Genomic DNA, 27,963 nt, shown 5'->3' with positions numbered 1-27,963 from the left:
TTCCTCTCTATTTCCTCTCTTGTTCTTCCTTATGGCCGGCCAGCACTTAAAATGGGCTTTAAATGGGCTGACTTTTCATTAAAATAATATTATTTCATTTTAAAAAATGACACGTGTCACTTTCCCATTCGCCCATTTTTAAAATTTCATCCATTTGTTTCCAAATTTTCACCATACACTTGTCCCACATATCCATAGCTTAGATAAAATTCTCAGACTTATCCAAAGTCTCGGTGGAGTAATTTTTGAAATTTACACTATTGCCCCCGTAAAAGTGAAAAATTACATTTTTACCCAAAAAATTGAAAAATTGTCCATAGACATATTTTTCATCCCTTAGACTCATACCAATCTCCAATTTGTCAAATTTGATCTAAATTCTCTCAAAATCTCAAATTTTGTCCGCGAGTGGTAAAATTACGATTTTGCCCCTACACTCCAGAAATCACCAGAATTAAACTTTTTCACTTCCTATCATTAAATTATACTCCAAATAGTTAATCTTGGTCAAAAAGTTCACTCCATTATCAAATTATTATCGTAAGTGGCAAAATGACTATTTTACCCCTAAACATCAAAATTTTCAATTTTACCCCTAATGAACCCTCAAACTCCGAACAATCATTTTTAGTCATTCCTAGATTGTAAAATATTATATTTCATCCTATGATTCCTATTTGAACTAGTTTGAGGTTAAATCAACTCAAATGTACCGTTAAGTACAATACCGGATTTTGTCTTTTCTTAGGTGCTTCCCTAGCATAATAACATGCTACTCAGTGCATGTGTGTCATGACATGTATTTATAGGGTTGGGTTTTACACTATCCCACTCATCTTTAGATGGATAATGCTTGAAATTTGAATCACTAATTTCCAAATGAGAAAAGGCTAAGCGAAAATAAAGTGCACTTTCAAGCATGAGAAATGTAGAGTTCCACCTAGTTGGCACATCTTGTTTTAAGCCTCTTTTTGCATTCAAATTCACTAGGCTCACACACTCTAAAAACTTTTGTTTTCTCCCTTGAGAACCTTTCACATACTTAATACTTTCCCTCACTTTTTGGATCGCACTATTAACTTATTTCAAACCATCTTGCATAATCAAATTAAATATATGAGCACAACATCTTATATGAAAAAACTTGCCTCCTCCTAAAAGTTACTTTCTCATATTCAATTGCACTTTCAACAAATCAACAAAAGTATCATTTGCAGAAGCATTATCCAATGTTATTGAAAACAATTTACTTTCAATTTCCCATTCAACTAACAATGCATAAATCTTTTCACTCAAAGCAACACCACTGTGTGAAGGTGGCATAAAGGAAAAATTCAAGTTTCTTTTCTGTAGAACCTAATTTTTGTCAACAAAATGAGCAGTAAGACACATATACCCATCAATAACAATAGAAGTCCACAAATCAAAAGTCAAACAAATCCTCCCAGGTGATTCTTGAAGCAAGGATTGTATCTTACATTTTTCTCTTTTATGCATCTTAATTATATGAGCTTTAACAGTGTTCCTGGAGATCAGAACAACATCTTCACGCAAATAAGACAACATAGACTTAATGCCAGTATACTCCACAAATGATAAAGGCAAATTATGCATCACAATTGCAGCTACCACTAATTCACAAAACTTTTTAGGATCAAACTTTGAAGACCTCATTAACATTGAATTATGTTCTTTAGAAAATATCATTTGACCTATATCACGTGTGTCTTTCCTAACACAATTATCATTATGACGTTTCAAATTACTTGTCCCATACTTACTTTCATAATTCAAAATATACCCACAAAGCTTGCACTTTACTTTTGATTTTCCATCACTTGAGTTCTTTTCTGGCAAACGTTCAAAGAATGTCCAAAGCTTTGAAGTTAACTTTCGTTTTTTAGGTTGGCATGGCTTCTTTTCATTTGTTGCTCCCAATTGATCAATCTGTAGACAATCATCAGATTCCTCTAGAAAATGAACATTTGATTCAAAAGAAACATTGATATTATCAAATTCCATTTGCAACCATCAACAATATAAATAACATCAAAAATATTGCCACATAACACGTGATTGATGAAGAGTAAGTTTAAAAATTCAATGTTTCTCTCACTAAAAAAGAAATAAAACATTGAAAATTAAGTGTAGTTATCTAGGCGAATTTTATAATGTTCAACAAAAATACATATTAAATTAAAAAAAATAAATAATAAAGCTTGGCATCTGTTTAAATCAACCTACTCATATCAATAGAAAAATCCAAAGGAAGTATCACAGCTGAAGTTCTTATAGCACAATGTCAGTAACATTCATCAATACACACTCAGCTTACTCTGAAACCTTATCAGAATGAGTCAATTAGATTCATGTAATTTTAATTTGAATATCTGTCAGATACTATAACATTTAAATCACAAACTACAAAATAACCTAAGGTTTCGCTTTGGTCGAAAAATGAAGCCAACTGCTTAGATGGGTGAAATTTTGTGAGAAAGAGTCAACATGCATAATACAAGACTTTATCTTAATTTGGAGTTATATCAGACACATCCAAATGTCAATTACAAGATACAGATTCCAACCATTTGAGTGTCATTACTAATTTAAAATCTTTTTGGTTTTCTTTCAAACAGGACCCAAGCTTTCAAAGGGAAAAGTGCAGTGGTTTTCAAGTCTGAAATTCGAAAGCAGTTAATGGAAGAAGGCTACAAGATATGGGGGAATGTTGGCGACCAATGGACTGATTTACAAGGGGAATGTTTGGGCAACCGAACTTTCAAACTCCCAAATCTAATGTATTGTGTTCCTTAAATTAATCCAATAAAAGAAAAATAAAATGTAAAAATAAACTACTTACCTCTGTTTCAGTGAAAAGGGAAAAACCTGCTGAAGAAACTCGCTCAACACTCCCAAGTCCCAATCTAAAGCTGCTGAAGTGAAAAGGGAAAAAGAAATTGAAGAAGAGAAGAAAGATTTGGTGAAGAAGAAAGATCTGGTGAAGAAGAAAGATCTAGTGGTCTAGTGGTGTCGTGGTCTAGTGGTCTGGCGGTGCCGTGGTGCTGTGGTCTGGTGGTACGCCGTGCATTAGTCGTGAAGGCTGAGGCAATCCAAAATAAAAACCAAAGGTGAAAAATTAGGGTTAAAGGATGTATAGTTACCTTAATATCCTTTATAAAATTAAAAAAAACTTTTTAAAATAATTATTTAAAATTATTTATATAAGGTTAAAATAGTCTTTAACTATTAATGCTTAACAGGTTAATAAACGTGTTACGTGTACACGTTTAAACACGATAACACGATTAAGTAAACGTGTCAGACACATTTAGATACGAAACACGTTAAGGGTAAATCCATAACCTGTTTAACTCATGTTTTCTCGTGTCATGTTAACATGTCGTGTCCAAAATTGTCAGGTCTAGATATTGGAATATATTGTTTAGTTATTGTGTTGGTATATGTATGATGCGTTTGTTGTTGTGATTGTGTTGTTAAAGAGTTCGAATAGAATGGTTGTTGTGGTTTTATGTAGTTTAACATGTTCAATTATTGTGCTAAGAATGCGATTAGTGCATTTTTGAGTAGTCGATTATTCCTGTCTCACTTCAAGTCTAGAGAATTTTGTTTTGTGAGAGTCGATCATTGCCTTATCTAGAAGTCGATTTTTCTTATTCGTTGAGTGTTAAATTGACATTTCAAATTTGATATTTCACTCTCCATCCTTGTAATATTCTTCCTTTTTGCTTCTTCAACAAGTTTCCAATCTTTCTTCTTTACAGATCTAAGAATCGATCATTGGATACTTGAGAAGTCGATTCTTATTTTCTAGTGTCTTTTCATTATGTTTTTGCCTTAACAAGAAACGACCTTTTCTTCTTTAAACATCTATTCTTCCTCTTCCAATAGCTTTTTATTTCATTAAGAATTGATGTTTCCTTACTAATAAGTCGATTCTTCTTGTTCTAGAGAAGAAATATTGCTTTCTAATATACAACGAACAGATGCATCACTTTGAGAAGTCAATTATAATAGTTGGAATTGTATTTTAAAGTGTTTAAATAGATTTTTCTTTTCACTTATAACTTCAAAACACTTTAAGGAATGTTCTTTAAGTTCAAAACGTTTGCATTTAGTTTTAAAGCATATTTAGATCATTCAATTTTGTCATTTTAAAACTAAGCTCAATTTTAAAGCTAACATTCTCTCCCCTTTTTAATATGAAAAACTAAGAGCTAAATTTGCTTATGAACAAGTCCCCCTACATTTATGCTTCCCTGTCAAAACATTTAAGAAAATTTTAAAAGCATTTTTAGGTTATGTTTTAGCAATAAAATAAGAAAACATAGCAAATTTACTTAGTATATAGTATCATATGTATAACCATGCAAATAATCGTAACATCAAGCAAAGAGATAGGACTAAGGCATATTCATTAATCCTAGTTTAGCTCTAATCTTATCAAATTTTTCATGGTCTAGTGGTTTTGTGAATATGTTAACCTATTGATCATGTGAATTCACATATTCAAGAATTATGTCTTCCTTTTGAACATGATCTCTATTAAAATGGTGCCTAATTTCTATATGCTTGGTCCTAGAATGATGTATTGGTTTCTTGGAGAGATTTATAGCACTAGTGTTATGACACTTTATGTGAATCTTTTTAAAAGTTATTTCATAATCTTCTAATTGTTGTTTCATCCATAGAATTTGTGCACAACAACTAACAACAACAAAATATTCAGTTTCGATTATGGATTGAGCTACACTATTTCGCTTATTAGAGAACCATGAAATTAACATACTTTCTAAAAATTGTAGATACATTCCTTATAAGAGGTGATGTAGATACATTCCTTATTTTACTCATAAAATGTCTTAAGTTGGTACTCATTACGATGTACATCTTGGAAGCTAAGTAGATTCCTCTTTGATCTACTACTTTGTAATGATCCTCGATATGTAAGGTGGTGCCATTTGGTAGAACAATTGTGGCATTCATAAAGTTATCAATAATCTCAACGAGACTTGATATTGTACGAACATTTGCCTCACGCAAGGTCACACTCAAGAAAAAGTGCTTGCCACAAAGTATGGTATTTGTCATTACACTATCAAACAAACAAACATCTTTATTTTTCTCGGTGGTTCCCATTTGCTCTTGTATTGACAGCTGCAGGTGTCAAGTAACATAAAAATTTACAAATTAGTCATGCGACTAAAAATTTCAAATAATAAATATGGATTCAATTTCATAATAATTTTATTAAATGACTATATTGTTCTTCCTTGGGAATAATTAACCAAGGGTAATACATTTAGAAAAAGGAAAAAATGAGGAAAATACTAAAATCTTAAGATCCTAAGTTTAGGCTATCCTTCATCATTTTGGTGCCTTATCTTAGCTATCAAGGTCCTCGAAGAAATCGAAGACTTCCAAGGATGTTCATGCTTCTGCAAGAGCATGGGGAGTCATCTTAACAAAGGCATTGTTAGCTTCAACGTTGGTCATGGTAGTAGAATTCTCAATGGCGTGAGTCTCAACACGATTGCCTTTATCCTTCAGGGTGCTTGGTAAATATTAGCAAAGTGCTTCGGCATATGATAGGTATGTGACCAATGTCCAACCATGCCATAGTGGTGGTAGATATGTTCATCATGCTTCTTTACGGGCTGCTTTCCTTTCCCATGATTTGGGCTAAGGTTCAATTGCTTAGGGTGGTTAAGTCTTTCGCTACCCCTACATGGGTTATGCCATTGCTTGCGTTCACGGCCCTTAATTCGATTTGTACTCTTATTAAAGCTAGCATTTGCAATAGGCAATGCTTTCAAGCCTACAAGTCTAAGATCATGATTCTTGAGCAGTAGTTCATTAGTCTGCTCTACAGTCAAGAGAACAGAAATCAACTTTGAGTACGTTTTAAATTGACGTTACCAGTATTGTTGTTGTATTACAATATTTGAAGCATGGAAGATGGAAAAAGTTTTCTCTAATAGATCTGATTCAGTGAGCTTAACACTGCATAACTCCAACCAAAAAACAATATCAAATAACATTGAGTTGTAGTTGGACACTGATTTGTAGTCTTGCAGCCTAAGATTCTGTTAATCATACTGTGCCTAAGGGAGGATAATTGTCTTAGTATAATCATACCTCTTTCTCAACCTCGTCTATAGGATCTTAGGGTCTCGGATGAATAAACATTGAGTCTTCAAGCTCTCATGTAGATGATGATGAATAAAGATCAGTGCATTTGCCTTATTTTTGTCATTTGCTTTCTCATTTATAATAATTGCATTAGCAAGACCTTGCCTTTGGAGATGCATCTTCACATCAAGGTACCAAGTTAGATAATTGCTTCAACTCACTTTCAAGATATGGAACGTGGGCTTTTCGATATTTACCATAATTCTAAATACAAAAAAAATAGACCTATAAATTAATTATGACAACTATAGGGGTTCTTGGAGGCCCACTGTCGCTTTAGGGTCCCGAGGGATACTATAAGTTCGTTTTCAGCTTCAGGTCGACTTGATGGTATACAAAATCAAAATCTAATTGATTAATGAAGAACCAAGAAAATGACTTCCACTTTTAATGATCATGCTGATAATGTGTTGTAAAAGAAATAATAGAAATAAGAAGAAAAGGGAGATATTGAGAGAATGCTCTTTATAGATTACTGTAGCAATGCTTGGAATGAAAAATAATTATGATACCAATGACTTCACGTTTGGTTCAAGGAATAGCTTAGCTTTTCCTTGTCTATTCCCATGTGTTTGCTTTACCTCCATTTGGTAAGCAATGTCATAAGGAATAACTATCATCTAGTAATAGCTATTCCTTATGACAAGGGAAAAACTCAAGTTTAACTACACCCAAGCTTCCCCATGGGTTTTGCTATTCCATGATTGAGGGAATAGCCTTAAAATGTGATAAAATTAAAATACCCCTTATAACTTAAAAATATTATAACCCTAGACCTATAAATATTTCTTTTTTTTCTCATTTTCCCTTTTTTTTTCTCTCTCTTCTCACGTTTTTTCCTCTCTCATTCTCTCTTTAACTTGCACTCATCACCGGAGATAACATTGGCGGTAGCGACAACAGTGACGACAGCGATTTCACGATCGAATAGGGTCGAAAAGCGTCGATATAGTCCTTTTTGACAAGATTCAACGAAAATCCAACCAGATCTGGCCACAAGAAGAACCGGATCTGGTGCTTCTTGACCAGATCCTGCGACTGGATTTGGCACTCTATGGCCAAATCCAGTCGCGAGAAGTACAAATCTAGGGCCTAAGTGGCCAGATCTGGCATATGGTGCTCCAGATCAGCATTTCATTACACCGGTCACCTTTCCGATGGCCGACCCATGGAGAAGAAGAAAGGAAAAAGGAAAAAAATAGAATAAAAAAGAAAAAATTATTTATAAATTTTAAAATATTAATATTATATATAATTTAAAAATTATTAATATTAATATGATTAAAATATTATAATATCAATATTTTAAAATATTAATGTTTTATTTATTAAATTATTAATATATTAAATTTTTAATGAGGATAAATAAAAAATAAAAAATTATTAATATTTAAATCATAATAATATAAATTATAAATAAAATATTAATAATTAAACTATACTAAAATATTAATATTTAAATTATTAATTATTAATATTTAAAAAATAAAATAAAAATATATAATTATATATATATATATTAAAGGGTATTTTTATCTTTTTATTTTTTATTCCTTTCTTATTTCAAAGTTATTGTTACTAACCAAACACTGCAATAAATCATAATAATTATTCTTATTCTATTCCATTCGTTATACCAAACTATATAATACCTATTTTATTCTATTCTCACCTTATTTTATTACCACATAATAGCTATTATATTCTATTCCTGTCTATTCCGTGAACCAAACGTGCTATGAGGGTAGGGTGACTCCTTCTTTATAGTTGAAGCCCTTTACAGATCAATGGCTATCACAATCTCCTACTAAGATTCATCTCTAAATTACATTATTTTCTTGATAAATCCTACATCATTACCTAGATAATATCCACATGTAAATGAATCTTGAAATATCTAGAATGTGGATAATATATTTATCATTTAACAATTTTACTCTAATTTGAATTGATATAATATAGTGTGATATGTTGCATTTAAAAAAAAAAATAGTGTGATATGTTCATATTTCATAACAAAATTTTCTTTCACTTAATATATATATATATATATGTGTGTCTTTGGACTTGCTGTATTATGATAAAATTTGACCCAATTAGTAGTGAGCAATGATCAATTGCAACCAACGGTTCGACTTGATGGTTGCTGTTGCAACTGTCGACTGCAATGATCGGCCTCGTCGATCGATCGATTCGATCATTGGGGGGAACTTTTTCCCCCCCGAACTGACCGAACAATAGACTCCCTTTTCTTTTTTTTTTTTCATTTTTTCGAGTGTTAAAGAAAGTCAGCACTGCTATTGATCTTGTTTACATTAAGTAGCTCACATAAGCCTTATCAAGGCTATAACTTACACGTGTATGGCTAGAATACAAATCCAAACAAAGGATCAAAGCACTGCCATTTTGGTCTTACCTCGAAGAAAAACCCTTCAGTCCAAGTGGATTAACGTGAGTTTCTCTGTTGGAATTCAAAACTTCGGTCCTTAGCAATCTCAGAACTGATTTGCCTCAAGTGATTATGTTCTCTCATTGCCTTAATTTCAATTCCCATGTTTTGTTTTATTAGCAAAACTCTTCTTCACAAGAGGGACAAGATCACAGCCCTTCAAACTTTGAAACTTTTTTGCATTCTTCAAAAGAACCCATCGATGTTATCTCTCAGATTATTCTCCACCACTTCAAATCAACAACAATCTTTTGCAGTTTCTTACCTCATTAATACTTATTGGTTGTCTTTGGAATCTACTTTGCATGCCTCTAAAATTGTTTACTTTGAAACCCAATTAAGCTTGACTATATCTTTATCTTTTTCAAGACCCATGGTTTCTCAAAAACCCAAATTGCAACCATCTCCAAGAAGAGGCCAATGTTACTTTTATATGATGTTGAGAAAATCCTTTTATTCAAAGTTGAGTTTTTTTAGTCTAAAAGTATTTCTCACAAACCCAAATTACAATTATCTCCAAAATCGATCGAATCGAAATCAATTTTAACCAATCAAAATCGATCTCATATATATTTCGATTAAATCAATTTATAAAATAAAGCTTTTTAGTTGATTTTTATCGAAACGAAACCAAAAACCGATTAAACCAAATTAAAAATCGATTAAACCAAACCGTACTCACCCCTTCCCATTACGAGATTTAATTGGACTTCCCGGTTTGTACCAACATACAAACTGTTGTTCCGGAACCAAACCCGAAATGTGGGCGAAAGCCAACACACGTAGGCTATACACAAGCGAAACACGCTGTAGGTGGGGTCCCAAGGTTGCGTGCATGTACGCCAGGTGTGATAAATAAATCTAACTCAAATTTCACTTGACGAACGCACAAGTCTAACCCAATGATTAGATCCCAATTAATGACTCCCCACATCCAACCCCTACCCCTACAAACTTACAAAACCCACGACATCCCTCTCAATCTCTGTCTTCTCTCCATCCTCTGCCCATGGCCGTCTCTCTCTCCCCTATTCCCCCTAAACCTCCCTTCTCTCTCCTATAATACAATTCCATCCCTCACTTCCCTATCCATTCGATTTCTTCTTTTGAAACTTCACCTTCAATCTTCAAAGCAATTTCCTTCCACTTACTTTTCCTTCTCTTTTCGCACTTTGTTTTGTAAATAAGCTTCTTTTATCAACAGTTGGAGAATTCTGATTTCTTCACATATGTGTACACGGGGGATATGAATTGCTGTTCTTTTGTAAGCTTGGGTATGAGCCGGCGGATGATTTTCTTCTGTTTCTAAAAAAAAAACCCTTATTCTGCTGCCCAATGGCGATTGTCACAGGGGATCGCTACCTCGAGAAGCTGGTCAAATTCGTTGACGAGGAAGCGGGGGCTTTGATCGAAGGGACAAAGGTGCTGAAGCTCAACCCGGCGGGGCTCCACTACGTGCAGTCTCGGCTCGAGGCGTTGCAGGAGCTCGAGAGACTTCTCGCGGGAGCTCCGGTTGACTATCTACGTGCCTACGTGTCGGATCTTGGGGACCACCGTGCTCTCGAGCAGCTTCGCCGGATTCTACGGCTCCTAACGACTCTTAAGGTGGTATCTGCCTTGCCCCCGCCTGCACGTGATCCCACACCGCTCTCGCTGCTGCCGTTTGGAAGACTTAAGGTTCTGGAACTCAGGGGGTGCGATTTGTCAACGTCAGCAGCCAAAGGATTACTTGAGTTGAGGCATACTTTGGAGAAGATTATCTGTCATAATTCAACTGTGAGTCTCTTCTTAAGCTGAATATGTGAATTTCCTTGGGTGTTTTGCATTTACTTTCAAACAAAATAATAATTAATTTATTATTCGCTTTTGTTTGTCCTAAGTACCATTTAATGCTATTACGGCTGGGTTCTGTGAACAAATTCTCTTCCTCAATTTTTATTTAATCAACAGTTGGTGAATTAGTTTTGGAAACTTCAGAAGATTTTATGGATTATGATTGTCCTCGGAAATTATGTAGGATGCTTTGCGACATGTGTTTGCGAGTAGAATTGCTGAGATAAAGGGCTCTCCACAATGGAACCGGTTGTCCTTTGTTTCCTGTGCATGTAATCGATTGGTACTAATGGATGAGTCTTTGCAACTTCTTCCTGCTGTTGAAACCCTTGATTTAAGTCGAAACAAATTTGCGAAGGTGGATAATCTTCGGAAATGTGCTAGGTTGAAACACTTGGACCTTGGATTCAATCAACTGCAAACCATTTCATCCTTTAGTGAGGTAGGAATCACTGGAATTGTTAGTATTGTATTCAAAAAGTCTTAAATGAGGGCATATGTTAGTATTGTATTTTTCAATTGTAGATAGCTTGTTGTTTGCAGAATACTTTTGTTGATTTCGCCCATTTTCATTTTGTTTGTAATTGTACAATAGCCTGTACTACATTTTGTCAGAGTTCCATAGTAGCAGTCGTTGTTTTGCTTAAAACAAATTTTAAAGTTTTTTCATGCTATAGATGAGAGAAGCTTATTAGGCTTTATTCATTAAGAAACACAATAAGGAAGTAATGAGCTCTAGTATAAAGTCTGATGTTGTATCTTGAGCTAACTGAGTTGATGGCATCTGAATGTTGTTCCAACGTCCTTTCTCTGTTTTGTTTATAGGACAATGGTCTTTCTCACTCTCCGAAAAGAGAATTTCAGAAAAGATATTTTATATCAGTACCTCTTTTTTCAGGTTTGACTTGTCTGTTAGGGTCTGGGTTTAGGATTTCATACTTTTGTTCTGGTGTGGATGAGTTTGGGTTGTGTATTTTAACTGTTGAGTGCTGCAATATTTGCAAGCAAGTGGTTGGAATTCAGTAAAGTTTTGATACTATCAAGTAGCAAAGATTTGATACTTCCTTTCTATGTCAACCTATCACTTGTCTTATTAGTACCAAGTTGTGTGATAGTGTCATGCAACTTATTTTTATTGGTCCTCCATGTTGCATGGGTGGTCATCTCTCACAATCTTGTAACTTCTAGTTCACAAGTGCTTGATATTTTATATGAAAAAAGTATTAGCAAGCTGCAGTGTTGTTGAAGATTGTACTAGGAATTGCTGAACCTTTATGCTCACTTTACCAAGACAGAGGGAAATAGACTGAAAGATAGATTACCTTTTTGAATTTTTTTCAGGTATAATGTAGTTGTTACTTTTGCTAAAAATGTAAAATGTTTTGATAACAAAATCATGTTTTTTTTTTCTATCATATTACATCTTAGTCATTTGTTCGTTTTTGATGCATTGTGATTTTTTTTATACCATTTGCTTTCGCTTTTTAATAACTTATTGAGGAAGGCAACGATAAGCAAAGCACAATAGCAACAACCAAATGGAGCCTTATTTTGTAATGTAAGTGGTTTCAGTATCTTGGCTTCATCACCAAAAAGATGGAAGTTATTATGGAGATGTTAACAATATGACTTAAGCAATGTGGCCTTGAATGTTGGGTACTTAAATGTCAATATGTGCAGAAAATGATGGTAGCTGCATGAGGCTTTTGAGATGAATATGTGTATATATGAGAAAATGTAGATTAGATAAAGTTGCATGCATTTAGGAAAGGTGATGGTAGCACCTATTGGGAACAAATAATGGACACGTCTAAGTTGGTTTGAACATTTGAGACATCGAAAGGAAGAGAGAGAGAGAGAGAGAGAGAGAGAGAGAGAGAGAGGAAATTAGATGTGAAAGTATCGTAAAAAGACCTTGCTCTTAGTGCTCGTACTCAAGTTATATGGTTTTAAGTAGAAGACAAAGGTCTAATTTGATTCTTTTACCTGACTTCACATGATAGGAATTTTTTTGTATTTTTGTTCATTGGTTGTTTTCTTGTGTTCTCCTTGAGTACTTTGGTTGTGACTCTTTTTGTTTTTTTTCTTTGCACTTCTGTTTTTTTTTTCTTAAACTTAAAAGAGAATGAGCCCAGCATTAAACAAAGGGGCTTTCCAGTTAACTGAGGTAAAAAAATGGAAAATTTCACAATTTCTCTGTTTAAAATTTTACTTATCAGACATTTATTTTGCATTTTTTCTGGGAAAACATCTCCTTTGCTTAAGTTTCAAGTAACATGCTCTATGTCGGGAATGTTTTGCCTTTCTCAAACGTTCTCATATAGGAATTGGCTTTGGATCTATACATCATTGTTGTTGGACAAATGCAGGTCTCCTGTCGTATTGTTAAACTTGTTTTGAGGAACAATGCTCTAACTACATTGCGCGGGATTGAGACTTTGAAGTCACTTGAAGGACTTGATGTTTCCTACAATATTATTTCCAATTTTTCAGAGTTGGAGTTCCTTGCGAGCCTCCCATCTCTACAAAGCTTGTGGTTGGAAGGGAATCCACTATGTGGTGCCCGATGGTATCGAGCACAAGTGTTCAGCTACTTCAGTCATCCAGAAAATGTAAGTCTTATAGGTATTCCTTAGCAGTTGGCATGTTTGTGTTGTTGAACTTCTATCTTTCAATTTACATCATACTCCTTTCTGTATACATTTCATAATTCTGTTTTTTGTCTTGTTATTCTGCTAATGTTACAGTTCTCCTGATGTTCTGTTGTATTGTTGACTAGTTGAAGTTAGATGACAAGGAAATCAGCACCAGAGAGTATTGGAAGAGAAAAATTATTGTTGCCAGTAGACAGAAGCGACCTTCCAGCTTTGGGTTCTATTCTCCTGCAAAGGTTGATGCTGAAGGAGAGGGGGGTATCAACAAAAAGAGGGTGCGTAAAGTTTCCTCAATTCTTGAACTTGTATGTTGTTTTAACTTTACAGTCATCCATCCTCCCTCTCTCCTTGTGGTGAAATGGTTTTGGCACCCTGGTTAGTCTTTTAAAAGCATATTTTTTATGGTTATTTTTGGTAGTGAATGTACTTTATATTTTATACCTTGTTTATCAGTGCTAATAGGTGGTTATTTCTTATTGCAGATAAAGGTGTCTCGACTTGCTTGCATTGAGGGTGAACGAGAGAGCACATATATTTGTTCTGATCTGGATTCTGTATCATGTGATAATGAAATTCAAAGCAGAGAGGAGAATATAATATCTGAGGATGAAGCTGAAATAGTTGATTTGATGAACAGAGTAGAACAATTGAAGAAAGAGCGCTCCATTCTTTGGTTGCGGGAGTTCAAGGACTGGATGGATCATGCTTCTGAGAATTTTGCAGATGATGGTGGGGCTAGGTTACATCTTGGAAAAGAAAATTATAAGAAAAGTGGGAAAAGTGAGAGGCAACTTAGCGAAAGTTCAAGATATGTTTCAGACTCGGTTCAAGCTTCAGGAGATGAAAGTAGCATGAATTTCCTAGAATCTGATAATTCATTTGCAGATACATCTACTGGTGTGCATGCCCACAAATACTCTGACCATATTGTTCCCTCAGGTATTACTGGTGGGGTCTCTCTACCAGGCTTGAGGACAGTGGATCTTAAACAGGAGTATCAGAAATCTTACTTGCATGATGAGACTAGCAGTGGATCCATGCAAGCTGAGAGTTCTCATCATAATTTTGTTACTGTCCAAGGAAGTAATAGGATGGTTGAAAATGCCAGTGTATCACAGTTGAATACAATTAATGATATAACTGAGTCTAATTCTTCCTCTGCTTACCCTGGATCACCGCCTCATTATCAAGAGGACCTTTTGCATCGCCGCCACAATTTGGTGGAAGAAATTCTGCAGTTATCTGCGGATTCCTATTCAATGGCATCATCTGATAGTGATACCAGCTGTAGTGAAGATGATTACTGTAAAGTTGGGCTACCAGTCCTGGGACATCTCAATAGGAGTGTTGAAGGGCATTCTCTATCGGATCTTTTTGAGGATAATTACCATGAAAAAGGAAACAAGGTTTCAGATGGAAGTGAAAATGGCATCTGCTTCATTGATTCATGTGCTGAACATACCTTTAGCACCTCTAAAACTGTAATTGCAAACCAACCCCTGCAATTGTCTAAAGACTTAGATATGGTTTCTCATGATCTAGACATACCTTCGTTTACAAATCAAGAGGCTGATTGGTTGGAGAAGAGAAAAAGCAGAAGGAAAACAAAAAGAAGGGTGATTTCATTGCTGGAAGAGAATAATATGGTTGGCCGTAAACAGGTGCCACAAGAATCAAATGGTAATGATGCTTGTGGGGCTGATATTGAAGACATGCAGGGGAAGCACTTTTTAAATGGGATTGATCAGAAAGATTTTGATAAAAATCAGATGAGGAAAAATGCAATTTCAACTCCTCTATTTGATGATGCTGCTAGATATTCTGATGCTAAATGCTCTTCTCAGGGGAAGAATGATTTTATTGAGGACTACTTCAATAAAAATGTTGCAGATTTGAGAGTTCATGAGACTTGTATGCTATATATGCGTTGCAATTGTATACTTGACCAGTCTGTCTGCAAAGAAAGGTAGGCATTAAAAAGGAGGTTATAATTTGTTGTAATGAGACTTTTACAGTCTCCTGCTAGAGAATACGAAATGCCATCACTTGAATAAGATTAAAACCATTGATATTGAGTTTTGATTCACAAGAGAACTTTGTGTTAATATCTTTATCTGAAATGTTTTATGTGAAGTTATACCCATCATTTATCATTGTTTTATTCTTTTGTGGTTGTCTTTGCCCTTGCCAATGTGTTTTAATGAATTTGTCATTTTTAAATAAAAATTTTACTCTCTTTTTGGTATTAATCTTCGTGGTTTTCTAATATGTGATTCAGGATAGATGTAGTATCATGTGTTATTCCTTGATTGCCTGTAGTGAATTATAATATTTAAATTGGGCATTTCTGAAGTCCTCGATCTTGTATTGCTTGATTTTGTTTTAACGTTTTTCTTTTATTATTGATTATGATTTTCATAACCCTGCACTAACTGTATCTTTCTTGTAAACGGAAAATTTGGCATTCTAAGTAATTTCTTTTTTTTTTGATATCTTTCCATCTGCAGAGAAGTAGCTCTACTATTAAGCAGTGAGGAAAAGTTGTATGTGCTGCTTGTTGGTGTTGCATTTGATGGATCAGGTTGGATTATGAAGTAGTCTTTTGCATGAGGCATGCTATTCTTGATTGTATTGGTGGTGATTTTTCGAAATAATTTCTTCTGCTGATTGTCAAATATCATTGTGGTGTTGACTTACAATGGCTTTGCAGATACTATCCTGGATTTATTAGGTTGCCATAAGGTTGAAGATATAAGAGAGGTTTTAGTTGGTCTGGGTCTTCAGATTGTGAGGTTGGTGATTTATGATAATTCTATATAAGTTGAGAAACTAATTGCTTCTCTAAAACTGTCTCTTCTTTCTATTGTTGGTTAGGGCATACATTGAGGGGAGTGTAGCCTACTTGTTCATTACACGTAGCATCGAGAAATCAACTCAATTGCTTCAGACTTTGAAAGTTTTTGATTCATGTGCGCCAAATAATAAATTTTCTTTAAGGAGGTGATTTCAATACTCTCTCTCAAACATGAAACCTACTGCCTAACTTATTATATGTATTCCTCTATCTAAGTTTATGTGATATAAATACCTTTCTTGAACTTCCAAAAATGAATTTTATATTAGTTTTGTTTTCTTTATCTTTCTTCTGCTTCTTCTTTTTCTTCTTCTTCTTCTTCTCTCTCTCTCTCTCTCTCTGATTTTTCCCAATGTCTGTGAATGTGGTTAAGTTGCATGCACTGGTCGTAGAACAACTATAGGTCAACCATCTTATATCAAATGGAATGAGGAATATAACCATTATTACTTTTGAACTTTATCATTTATTTTCTTTGTGATGGTAGATTGAGGTTTTGGAAATTTAAATGGCAGTTTGGAGAAGGTGCAGGCTCAGTTATTTGAGAATGAAATATGCGGAGGTTCAAAAATAAGCATATTCCAGTATTCCATGGTGCTTTTTCAGCAAGGTGGCAATGAAGGTAGTTTCACCTAATTTCACCTTGGTTATCATTTGTTATATTTAATTTGCTTGTTATAATTCACATGTTTCTTATAATTGTGGATGGAATTGGGAAGGTGCATGCTAATGAAAATGTGAAAGGTAGAAAAACAAGTGGCAATATAATGTAGAGTCAATTGTGAATTGTGCTTATTGTTAAAATTGTTGTGCTTTCAATTCCTGATAAACTTTTTTAGAATCCATGTCCTGCCAATTTCTCTGTTGGATTTGAATTTTTCCCTTTTGTGTCATGTTTGAATAAGGTATGGCTGGCATCAATATTATTGTTATTATTGTTATTGTTATTATTACTGTAATAAGGCTTGTAGTGTACAATTTATAAACCTTGTGTGCTTGCACATATGTCTAAAAAGGATGCAGAGGTTACCAATGAATATTGTTTGTTGTAGAATGTGTTTGTGTGTGTGTGTGTGTGCGTTTGCATGTTTGTTAGTCTAGAATTGTTGACTAACTTGTAGGACATGTTATAGTTTACCTTTTCTGAGAGCTAAAAGTAAAATCCCTTTAATTAGCGAGAAAGTATCTTGATAGTTTACAGTATTAGAATATGTTTAGATTTTGTCTGCACGACTATCCTTAATTTGCTTGCTGTGCATTCTATTGTTGTTGTGGATGCTGACTTCTGTGTTCCTGAGTGTACATACTTTCATAAGAGAAAGTTTTGTTGTATGGTTATGTTCGGCAGTTTGTGTTTTTACTTTGGGATAATATGACACCGCTTGATCTTTGCAAATTCATGTTCTTGCCTTGCACACCAACTCGTGTGGGCGTGCACAAGCATGCAAACACAAATCTTATTCTCAGTGCTTTGTTATGCTTAACCTTCTTTTATGTCATAACTGGACAGAGGAATCATGGAACTCAAGATCACTGTTTGTTATCGGAGGACATGTGCTTGTGTGTGTTGAAGATATTATTCAGTTCAGCTCTCTCCCAAATGATGCAAGCTCCCCTCCATATTTCTCACTCGATTCATGCTGCAACATCACAGATATATCTGAGATGGTAACTTTCCTAGCTTTCTAGTCTTGCATTCTGCAACTTCTATATTATTTTTATTTTTAACATGTTGCTCTAATAGTCCTCATTTCAGTAGATGGTCATACTTCTCAGTTCATACTTGTTTGATGTTGGCAGAATAATGATTCTTTATTAGAAGATCATGAAGAGGTTCCTCTAATTGTTTTCCATGTTAAGTCATTGATACTTTTCAATTGATAGGTCTATTTATATGCAATATTATCAGATTTATTTTTCTATTGTGGTTTTTCTTTGTTGTTGCTTTATATCATCAATGCAGATGGGTTATTTGCATTTTATGTTATTTTTCTTCTCTCTCTTGAAATTCATGGGAATAAGAACTTTATTATAAGAAAGAGGGATGAGAATTTAGATGATACAAGATAAAGTCATGCTCATTGAAGGACAAAATCATGTAGAGGTTTGTTTCATTAATTTTGTATATTTTTTATTTGTCCAGTTGTAATTTTTTCTATTTAAGGAATTATTAGGGCATTTATGGTTGGATTATATTTTATGTTTGTGTCAGCGTTTAGGGAGTATGCTATATGTCTATGTTATTCCTATTTATTGGAGCTTTTTGTTTATTGGGACATTATGCATTGAGTAATGAAAATTTTTTCCCTTTCCCTTGGTTTTCTTTAGTTCCTCTCCCTTGTTTCTTCTATTTCTCATCTAAGTGTCTCTGTTTCCTCACTTTGTGTCTAATTTTTTTTTTTCATTCTTACTTTGTCTGTCCTTCCTCTCCCGTGTTTTGCATCAATTAGGGAGACTGATGCAGAACAAGATCATGTTTATTGGAATTAAATTATGTAGGGATTATTTATTTTTAACGGTGTTTCTGCCCTTTGTCTTATCTTTCTCTATCACTCTCTGCCTCTTCTTCCCCACCCCTGTTTTGCATCAATTAGGGAAAGAATGATTAGAGATTGATATATATATTTTTTGGGTGCATTTGTAATTTTCAGTATTTAGAGAATTTTTACCGCATTTAGGTTATATTTGGTATTTTGTGTTTATGTTAGGGTTACAGATTAGTCTAATACCATCTATTATGATATTTTTAGTTTCTGGTAGCTTTTAATAATGGATTATTTAGATTTTCCCTCTTGGTTCTGTCTTTTCTTTCTCCACTTTTCTGTATTTCTCTGAGAATTTTCATTCTTACTTTGTCTGTCCTTCCTCTCCCTTGTTTTGCATCGATTAGGGAGACTGATGCAGAACAAGATCATGCTTATTGGAATTAAATTATGTAGAGATTATTTATTTTTAATGGTGTTTCTGCCCTTTATGTCTTATTTTTCTCTAGCTCTCTTCGCCTCTTCTTCCCCGCCCTTGTTTTGCATCAATTAGGGAGAGAATGATTAGAGATTAATATATATTTTTTTGGGTGTTTTTGTAATTTTCAGTGTTCAGAGAATTTTTACCGCATTTAGGTTATATTTGGTATTTTGTGTTTATGTTAGGGTTACAGATTAGTCTAATACCATCATGATATTTTTAGTTTCTGGTAGCTTTTAATAATGGATTATTGAGATTTTCCCTCTTGGTTCTGTCTTTTCTTTCTCCACTTTACTGTATTTCTCTGAGAATTTCTTTTAACCTTTCTATTAATTTCATTGTATTCTCTACCTTCTCATCTCCTTATGCAGCACTAGGGAAAGGAATGAGAGAGAAATGGAGATCAGAAAGAATTAGAGGGAAAGTTGAAGAAATTGAAGTAGAAATAGAGGAAATTGGGAAAGAAAGAGATGGAACCAAGGGAGAAACTCAAAAGTCCACAATCAAAAGCGGCCAAAATCTAAAAATAACGCAAATATAGCCTTCGTCCAAAGCCCTAATGAAAATATTAATGCCAAATATCCTATAAGGGTTGTAATCATTCCCTAAATACTAAAAATTGCATTGATCTATAAAATATGTTGAATTTAATTAAACAGATATCTGAATAGTCCAATCCTTCAGTAAGCATATTTTGTGCTGCATCACCTCCCTTGTAAATTTTGAGGGTTCTTCCTCATGGTCAAATAGGTACATTTAAATAGAACAAAGCACATTGGGTAAACTGACCACTTGTAAAATCTCATAGCTGCTAGTGAATAGATATAATTGTGGTTGTTCCTTATAGTTGTCCATCTTCAACTCTCTGGAAGCTGTAACTTTAGGAGTTATGATATAATAACTCGTAAAAGTTAAGGTTTGAGGTAACTTATTGGCCTTTGATCATGCAAGCATATTTAATGGAGGCTGTCTTTGGAGGTGTTAGGAGTAGTAACGTTTTGTTTTGAAGTTGAATGCTCTAAGAATGGTTCTGCCTCATTTGGGAGCTTATTCTTGAACCTGGTTGCTCTGTCCTTGCACCATTGTCTTTTTTAAACGTCATGTGAAATTTTAGATTTACAGAAGTCAATTATTATGATATGATGTAGACTTTCCTTTCGTATTTGGACTAGAAATAAGATATGAATTCAGTGGTGGACCAGAATGAGAACCTCATCATGTATGTGAGCATATTCAGGGATTGGTTTCCCAGATGAGTAGGAGCAGAGTAGATCTCTTTCTAGTTTTTATTCCTTGACTTTCATCTTGGCTTATAGAGGGATACTTCATGTCCATTCAGGATATACAGCATCATCTCTTTTTTTTTTTTGAAGGGGGGGGGGGGGGGGGGGGTTTAATTTCAGTCTATATAGAAAGTGGATTATCTCTGCCATTGACATGCACAGTTTTTCTTTGTGTTTTGATTTACGTGCTATCAGATTCAGGAAAAGAAATAAAATCTGATTTCCACTTTTAGGTCATTGAGGGAAGGGAAAGCCATTGTGTGACATTAGCTCTCGAGTGCACTACATCAGGGGCCTGCTCCTCAACCAAAGCGCAAAAGGAGGTTGCTGCAAGTAAGAAAGAAAAGAATGTAGCAGGGGCTCGGAGGTGGAAACTGAAGTGGTTCTCAGAAGAGAGTCTATTCCAGTTTGTGGCCTTGATGAAGGCAATCCATCTAGGGATGGCTTTATCTCCCTTGCTTGTAAGATGTGTATCATGAAAAGTTTCTAGTTTTCGGTTTTGCACGTTTCATATTCATTTCATTCTTTTGATTTGGGGCTTTCATTTGCTTGTTTCTTTCTCAACTTTTTTTTTAAAAAATTTTTTTGCTTTAAAATTTGCAATTTTGTTTGGTTGGCTACCATGGTGTGGCAAGTTGATAACTTTGTGTCAGTATTCTTTGATTTGTATTCTGTTTTAAGTTAAACTTTCCCATGTACAGATTGTACAGTATAGAAAGAAATGCATTGATGTTGAGTCATTTTTCGGATGTTTTCTCAAGGGTAAGATGTACAAGTTGCTTTGACCTTGGAGAGTGATTGTATTATAATACACCATTATTATGGTGCCTATATCCAGAAAATAAATGAGATTTTCATGTGTTTATGTCTGGCTGTGTCTAAGTGGTATTTAAGATCGAACCCAAAATAATTTAATCATAATGCTCGAGTTTTAGAATGACCCGATATGTGTAGTAATCCGATAATCCGATTCGATAAAGACTCGATTATCCTTAATCCAGGTTGCTTTATCATATGCACCCAAAAGCAAGAAGAAAAAAAACCTATTTCGCCATAAAAATGATTCCTTGTTGACCTGAAACTATTTGGCGTTGTCCAGTGATTGATTCTGGGTTTCCGTAAATAACATACACAAGCATTTTCCTTTTGCCCAAAAGTTAACAACAAATGAGGCTAACTTCAGAGCATCCTCCAAAAGTTACCATTTACAATGAGCCTCTCACCTTGATTCCTGTCAAAATTTAATGGGATATAAAATATAAAGAGCTTCAGTTAACCTGCTCTCCACTTGCTTGGCTCCTCTTCTCTTCGTCGACTTGTTCTAGCAATGCTTCCAGCTCAGCTTCAGTCAAACCTTCTAGACGTTTCTGCAAAACGGTATATAAGATTAAGTTTAGGGTCAAGGAGTCAGATTTTGGGATCCTAAACTCAATCGACTGCAACAACAAAGGGATTCATGGAACAAAACACATAGGAGATCTGGAAAGGTTATGCATGCTGATTGGGATATGACTGGAAACTAAAGCCAATTTCTCATTTCTTTTTCTTCTTCTTCTCACTACCTAGACCAAGTCATAGGCTAGCCATGATACCATCTTCCGTTATTCTGTATCAGTGAAGGTTCCGAGTCTGTCTCATTGCCACTACTACTAGGCTTTGCTAATTTACATGTTGCTGAAGATTGATAGTTGTTGAATAGACTGCCCTTGTGTAGCCGTGTGATGAGAAACAAAGTTCAGAATGTTTCCAAGTGAAATATCACTGATCTAGTCCAACCAATTAGGAATAAATCCAATATAGCCCCAAGATTCCTCCAACCTAGATTGGAACTATTTCAAATGTCAATTTCATAGCATCTGCTTCAAACAGGCAGATCCTCCATTAACAAACAATCTAAGATAAGGTATTTTACTGAGCTATTGTGTTGATAATTTTACTATAGCCAAAACGCTGCATGGTTCTGAAGCATGATAAGGAAATAAAACTTCTTTGCGGCAAGATGAAACCAAATGCCTAAAAAACAGTACAGCAATGTGGCAACGAGTAGAGAACCAATTTGGAAGATATTAGTCCTAAACATTGGAAGAGAAAAGTGTAGAGATGCAAACCTGCATGACTTTGTCTTCATAGTCACGTAATTGTTGAGCATATGTCATTTCCTTGTTTGAGACTCTAAAGATGTATGTTGAAATCCATCCAACTGTGAGGCCCAAAACCAATACCAACTGTACTACATTTCCTGCTTGTAAAGGATCAACTCCGGCAAACTGCATAACCATCATCACAGGGATTCTTACAGAAAGGAATTACTCACTAAACCATCTTGGTGCAAGGTGCTCATCAATCATATTATAAGTTCTACGAAAAACTTGAGAAGATAAAGCAAAAATAGGGAGCCTAATTTTGTTATAAAACAGACAAGAGTAAGGACGTCCATAAATGAATTAATTGAAATAATGTCTCATCTCTGTCACAACGTATTGGATTATGTTATTCCAAGAATAAAGAATAAAAGCATGCATGTAGAATAAATAGTGTCTAATTTTATTTCAAGAATAGAATTTTGCAAAAGAAGCCAAAGTTGAGAGCCAAAAGTAAGAATAAATATTACAAGTGAACCTAGATACCTCCAATCCACTTTTCAAGCCAACCCCAGCAACAGTGACTCCAACACCAATCAATAAAACATCCTTCCTTGTGTATCCAAAAGGTGTCTGCCCAAGAACAAGCAGGATATGACTTCACCATCCAAGCCAACCATATGAACCCATAATGAAAGTTGAGGGTACTTAAGGAACCATACATTAGATTAAGCATATTTAAATGAAGAAGGAGAAAGTGAGCAATCCTTTTCCTTAAGTTCGGTGATCAGGTGTTTCTGATTTGTTAAACTAGCCTAATTGACACATTGTTCAAAGAGCTTCTTCCCTTTTTTAACTTTTTGAGGGCTAATTGTTTCAACTAACGAGTTTTAGTACAATTTCAGGTAAGCTAACAATGTCTCGTCCAACATTTGTAGGTCTAAAAGGTCTAAAAACAGAAGACCTGATATATTCCTAATCTCAATACATCTTATAAACCTGTCTCTTTTCTTGCAAAAGAAGCTAGAGGGCAAACTTTACATGCATGATATAGGAAAAGATACGCGTTGAGCTAGCAGTAGTATGGCGTATGTACCTTGCTTTGATCTTTACTTTCATTGGAGTTTGAGGAACGGCTACATCTGGGAGCAACAGAGATCAGTTTCTTTGACCTTGAGTTGTTCAACCTGTTTTGCAGATATAAAGAAGTTCCCTTTTTATACAAGATCTGAGCTATAGCTGTACCTGAGAAATTTGAGCAGAAAGAAGCACAATCAAATAAGGCATTAGGTGTTGTTTTCTATACCAAGCATAGAAGTTTAAGTTCTATAGCAGGCTCTTTGATTGACATTGAATAGAACACCAGAAAATAAAGGGGACTTCTTATGTTCCCTACAAAACAATCACCAGTAAACTGGTATGTGCATTATAAAATCAATGGAAGAAGAAGTAATTTAGCATTGATGTTTCACAGTTTCACGGTGCAGCTATACTCTTAAGGAATGACAATTGGAAGGAAATGTCAACAAATTTCGATCAACTGATAAACAAGCGTTAAATCAACTAATACTTCAAGCAGAGTTACCGTTGCAAGAAAGAATTTTTTTGCGGACAAGCTTTGAATTGTTTATCCAAATTATCAGTCTCACAAAAGGATTCAAGTCTAAGGTTCAATAAAGCATGTTTGAAAGATGTGTTAGTATCTAACATAAAACCAATTGGTAATAGGTAGAGAAGCTTAACTTGAATACAAGGCCAGAAGGAAGTTAAAATATAATGGATTTGGGGTAAAATTAGGTCCAACAAAACCAATGAAACATAGAAACATCGCGAAAAACACGAAAAGAAATGGGGAAATGAACAACCAAGGCTTCTATATCAGGTTAAGCTTCCAACTTAAAAGCAAATAGTAATTGGTGGAGAAGCGCAACTTGACTGTAGTGCCACAGCAAACTCCCAACTTAATCAATGTGGAACAATATTACATAACGAAATTGACCTTAAAAGAGAAATGAAAATTGTTTCCCCTGTATGGCACAAACATAATGACTTAAACATATCATTAACCAACAGAACAGGAGCGTAATTCACCAGTACTCAAGCTTGTTCAAGACATAAAATTCAGATGCGAAGAAGGAATCCACCAATAACAGCTAGGCAAATCAAGCATGAGGATGCCTGGGGGTAAAATCCCAAAGAATGATTGAAACGAACAATTTATGATAGGCCAATGATTATAAAGTTGCTACTGGGAACAGAATAAAAGTTTGCTTCAATAAAACAAAAGAAGTTACACATAGAAAGCAAAACCTGCATATGAATGACTCATGACAACAGAAGAAATTACCCCGTAAGAAAGAAACAGCAGCTGATCGTGTTGGCGGTTGCAAGAACTGAAAAGCCGAAACACCCAGAAAAGAAGTGGGACTGACAGTTGGGTGTCCATGCAGAGGAGAAGACATCTCCGTAGTGTTCTTTTTCTGAGGAAAAAACAAATAAAAAATAAGAGAAATCAGCTCAGGTGAGTAATTGGATGAATCGAAAGCGGGTGGCTAGCAGTTAAGCGCCTTCCCTATTTATTATTTAATCCATTCGTCATTCCATGATGCACGTGCATGGCACGTGAATTCTTCTTCCAAGTACTCCTTAAGCCTCGTGATTTTGATTTGCAGCTCTTTTTGGCTATTTTCTTTTTGTTAAAAACAACTTATTACATTTCAATAATACCACAATTGTCAAAAATCATAGAGAATTAACAATATTCGACCGAAAAACAAACATCCCAACCCATTTGTTACTCACCCCATGGATTTGAGCTTCGTTAAAAACCTTATCATAGTAAACTTAGTGGGACAAACCTATAATAATAAAAAAAAAAATACTCATCAATCATGAGATAGAACAATCTCGGAATCAAATTCAAATTACCCTTCATGTCTTAGGAACAAAACTCTATCATTATCAACAGCTTCTTGAATCAACACTGGTAGATGTGAAGAGTCCTTCCATTCTATCATTTCATCCATTATTCTTTTAGCAATCTGGGCAATTGAATGTGCTGTCCGGTTGGTCTCTCTTGAGCAAAAATCAATGGCTTGACAGTTTATTCTTTCCATCAAAATTGTACAATCCTCAATAAGATGTTCCAAAGCTCCAGTAAATTGCTGCTTTTTAATCCATCCCGTAACTACTTGGTTGTCTAGAAAAACATCAGCAAGCATAATTTGTTCTTTAACACAATAACTTAACGCCCAAACCAAAGCTCGTAACTCAACTTCCTCCACACTTGCACAATACTGTATTTTCCTTCCGACAGCACAAAAAAAACCACCATTCAGTCTTCTTATGATAAATCCAGCACCTACTCTCGTAGTTCCATCAACTTGGTCCATTGCTACATCTGAATGCAAGGTTAGTCCTCTCGAACGAAAACCTCTATTTTCTCTCTCCAATACTCGATTCTCTGTTGCACTAACCTCCATAGCCATATGATATTGATTATTCATGTCAAGTCCCAGCTCAAGAACCTGAACAGGATTCATAATCTGGTTGCCAAAGATTCTTAAATTTCTTACTTTCCATATAGCCCACAATATGCAAGCTATTTCTCCAACATATTTAGGGCCAAGATTACAACTTACCTGGAAAATCCAATCAAAAACAGAGGTGGAATGTGCGCCTATGTCTCTAAATCCCCATTTTGAAGATAACCACGTTGCTCTCGCAAATTGACAGTAGCATAAAATATGAAAATCAGTTTCTTCATCCTCTTGGCAGAAAACACATATATTGTCCACATTAATTTTCCGATGGCTTAATGCTTTCTTGGTTGGAAGAGCACCTTTCAAGGCTTTGCACATAAAGAAGATAATTTTACGCGGAATAGAGAGCTTCCAAACTTCCTTCCAAAAGCCATCGAACGAATCGGACGAACAGCCAGGTTCAGAATCATCCAGGAGAGACGAAATCAAGCGATAACCCAACTTAACCGTATATTGTCCATGCTTACTGACAACCCACACCTGTCTATCAACAGGAAGCCTCACACTGAGAGGGATAGACAAAATTAAATTACTCTCATAAAGAGGAAAACACAGCTTAACTTTCACTTCATCCCACTTCCCACCTCTCGCATCGATAAGTTCAGACACCATCATTGAGTTACTCACATTTTCCTCATATGCCATTGCAACCCGAGGTGTTTCATATGGGATCCAAGAGTCCTCCAATACCTGAATATCATTGCCGTTGCCAACTCTCCAAACTAATCCTTTTTTAAGGATTTGCTGACTTTCTTTGATGCTTCTCTATAGGTAACTGGGATTAGACCCAACAGGGGCATCCATAAAATGAACCCTTGGAAAATATCTTGCTTTAAGAATTTTATAAGCAAGAGTCGGCTGCTGCATTTGTAATCTCCACCCTTGTTTTGCCAGCAAAGCTAAATTAAAGCAACGAGTATCTCTAAATCCCAATCCTCTAGAGAATTTAAAGACACAACGATTTCCAGCTCTTCCAATGTACCTTTCGTTTTGAATCATCACCATTCCACCAGAACCTTGCTATCACTGAATCTATATATTTGCAAATGGCCTTTGGGAGTTTAAAACAGCTCATTACATAGTTAGGCACTGCTTGAGCTACAGCCTTAATCAACGTTTCTCGACCAGCAGCTGACAAGAATTTATTTTTCCAGTTCAGAACTCTTTTCGTGACTCTTGCCTTCACATAACTAAAAATTTGTCTCTTTGATCCTCCACTGATTAATGGCATTCCAAGGTAAAAACCTTCCCATTGTTCATTTTTGATGCCCAACATTTGACAAGCCACCTCTTTTTCCACTCCAAAAGTGTTTCTACTAAACAGAATTACTGATTTATCACAATTAAGTTTTTGACCAGAGGCTAATTCATACCTCTAAAAAATGTTTTTTAAAGCCATCAGCTCTGACCTTTTAACTTTCCCGAAAAGCATGCAATCATCCGCAAAAAGTAAATGAGTCACGTTCGAACCTCCTCTACAAATTTCAATACCCGAAATATCCTTGGAGGCTTTAACCATTGCTAACAATCCTGATAGGGCCTCAGAGATGATCACAAAAAAAAAAAAAATAATAATAACAATAACTTATTACACATTTGGTGCTTGAATTATAATTAAATGCTCGATTTGATATCTATACTTTAAAAATTATAATTACGTATTTGAAATTTATTAGTAAAATTAGTGATATGTTAAAAAAGAGCTAATGAAAACTATAACTTGTCTAAATTTATTTATTTTTATTTTTCCAAAATTTTAATTAAAAAATAGAAAAAATTCAAAATAAAAAAAATAATGTGACCTTTTTAGGCACATGAGATGTTTTTATTGATTCTTTTTGAACACGCCATTTATTTGATTAATGGTGCTAATTTCGTGTGCAAACTAATAAATAAAAATAAAATTTAAATACTTAATTTCAAATATGAAATTTAACATTTTACTATAGTTTAAGTTTTAAATGTGTAATTATTAACTTATCATATTTATAAAGTTCATACAAACCGCAGTAACATGTGGTATTGAACATAAAGATAATTATAGCAAAGCATAGTATAGAGAGTACCTATTATTAGGACATGTGCATATCATA

At 34.7% G+C, this 27,963-nt stretch overlaps 2 protein-coding genes across 7 annotated transcripts; one reads left to right on the top strand and one right to left on the bottom strand.

The window, feature by feature from the left end:
* Positions 1 to 9,574: 9,574 nt before the first annotated feature.
* Positions 9,575 to 20,987, top strand: LOC18604377 (Outer arm dynein light chain 1 protein). 5 transcript variants are annotated; one of them, XM_007036811.3, is made up of 11 exons: positions 9,578 to 10,435; positions 10,677 to 10,934; positions 12,862 to 13,104; positions 13,272 to 13,421; positions 13,629 to 15,112; positions 15,654 to 15,727; positions 15,857 to 15,938; positions 16,021 to 16,146; positions 16,516 to 16,622; positions 17,511 to 17,668; positions 20,443 to 20,596. In XM_007036811.3, the coding sequence occupies exons 1-11, from the start codon at positions 9,995 to 9,997 to the stop codon at positions 20,458 to 20,460; spliced, it is 3,141 nt and encodes a 1,046-aa protein (XP_007036873.3). In that variant the 5' UTR covers positions 9,578 to 9,994; the 3' UTR covers positions 20,461 to 20,596. The 5 variants fall into 5 exon arrangements, 4 of the variants coding, with proteins under 4 accessions (XP_007036873.3, XP_017973308.2, XP_007036872.3 ...); XM_018117819.2 differs by lacking the exon at positions 20,443 to 20,596 and adding an exon at positions 19,336 to 19,473; XM_007036810.3 differs by having other exon boundaries at positions 9,583 to 10,435; positions 20,481 to 20,987.
* Positions 20,988 to 21,293: 306 nt separating this feature from the next.
* Positions 21,294 to 24,883, bottom strand: LOC18604376 (uncharacterized). 2 transcript variants are annotated; one of them, XM_007036808.3, is made up of 5 exons: positions 24,676 to 24,883; positions 23,425 to 23,573; positions 22,875 to 22,961; positions 22,356 to 22,514; positions 21,294 to 21,614 (listed from the first exon to the last, which is right to left on the bottom strand). In XM_007036808.3, the coding sequence occupies exons 1-5, from the start codon at positions 24,788 to 24,790 to the stop codon at positions 21,516 to 21,518; spliced, it is 609 nt and encodes a 202-aa protein (XP_007036870.3). In that variant the 5' UTR covers positions 24,791 to 24,883; the 3' UTR covers positions 21,294 to 21,515. The 2 variants fall into 2 exon arrangements, with proteins under 2 accessions (XP_007036870.3, XP_007036871.3); XM_007036809.3 differs by lacking the exon at positions 22,875 to 22,961.
* Positions 24,884 to 27,963: the final 3,080 nt, after the last annotated feature.

This window comes from Theobroma cacao, chromosome 3, assembly GCF_053813885.1.
Source record: "Theobroma cacao isolate CCN51 chromosome 3, ASM5381388v1, whole genome shotgun sequence".
Classification (NCBI taxonomy): Eukaryota; Viridiplantae; Streptophyta; class Magnoliopsida; order Malvales; family Malvaceae; genus Theobroma; species Theobroma cacao.
The sequence above is the reverse complement of the archived record's forward strand: the minus strand, read 5'-3'. Positions and strand labels throughout refer to the sequence as shown.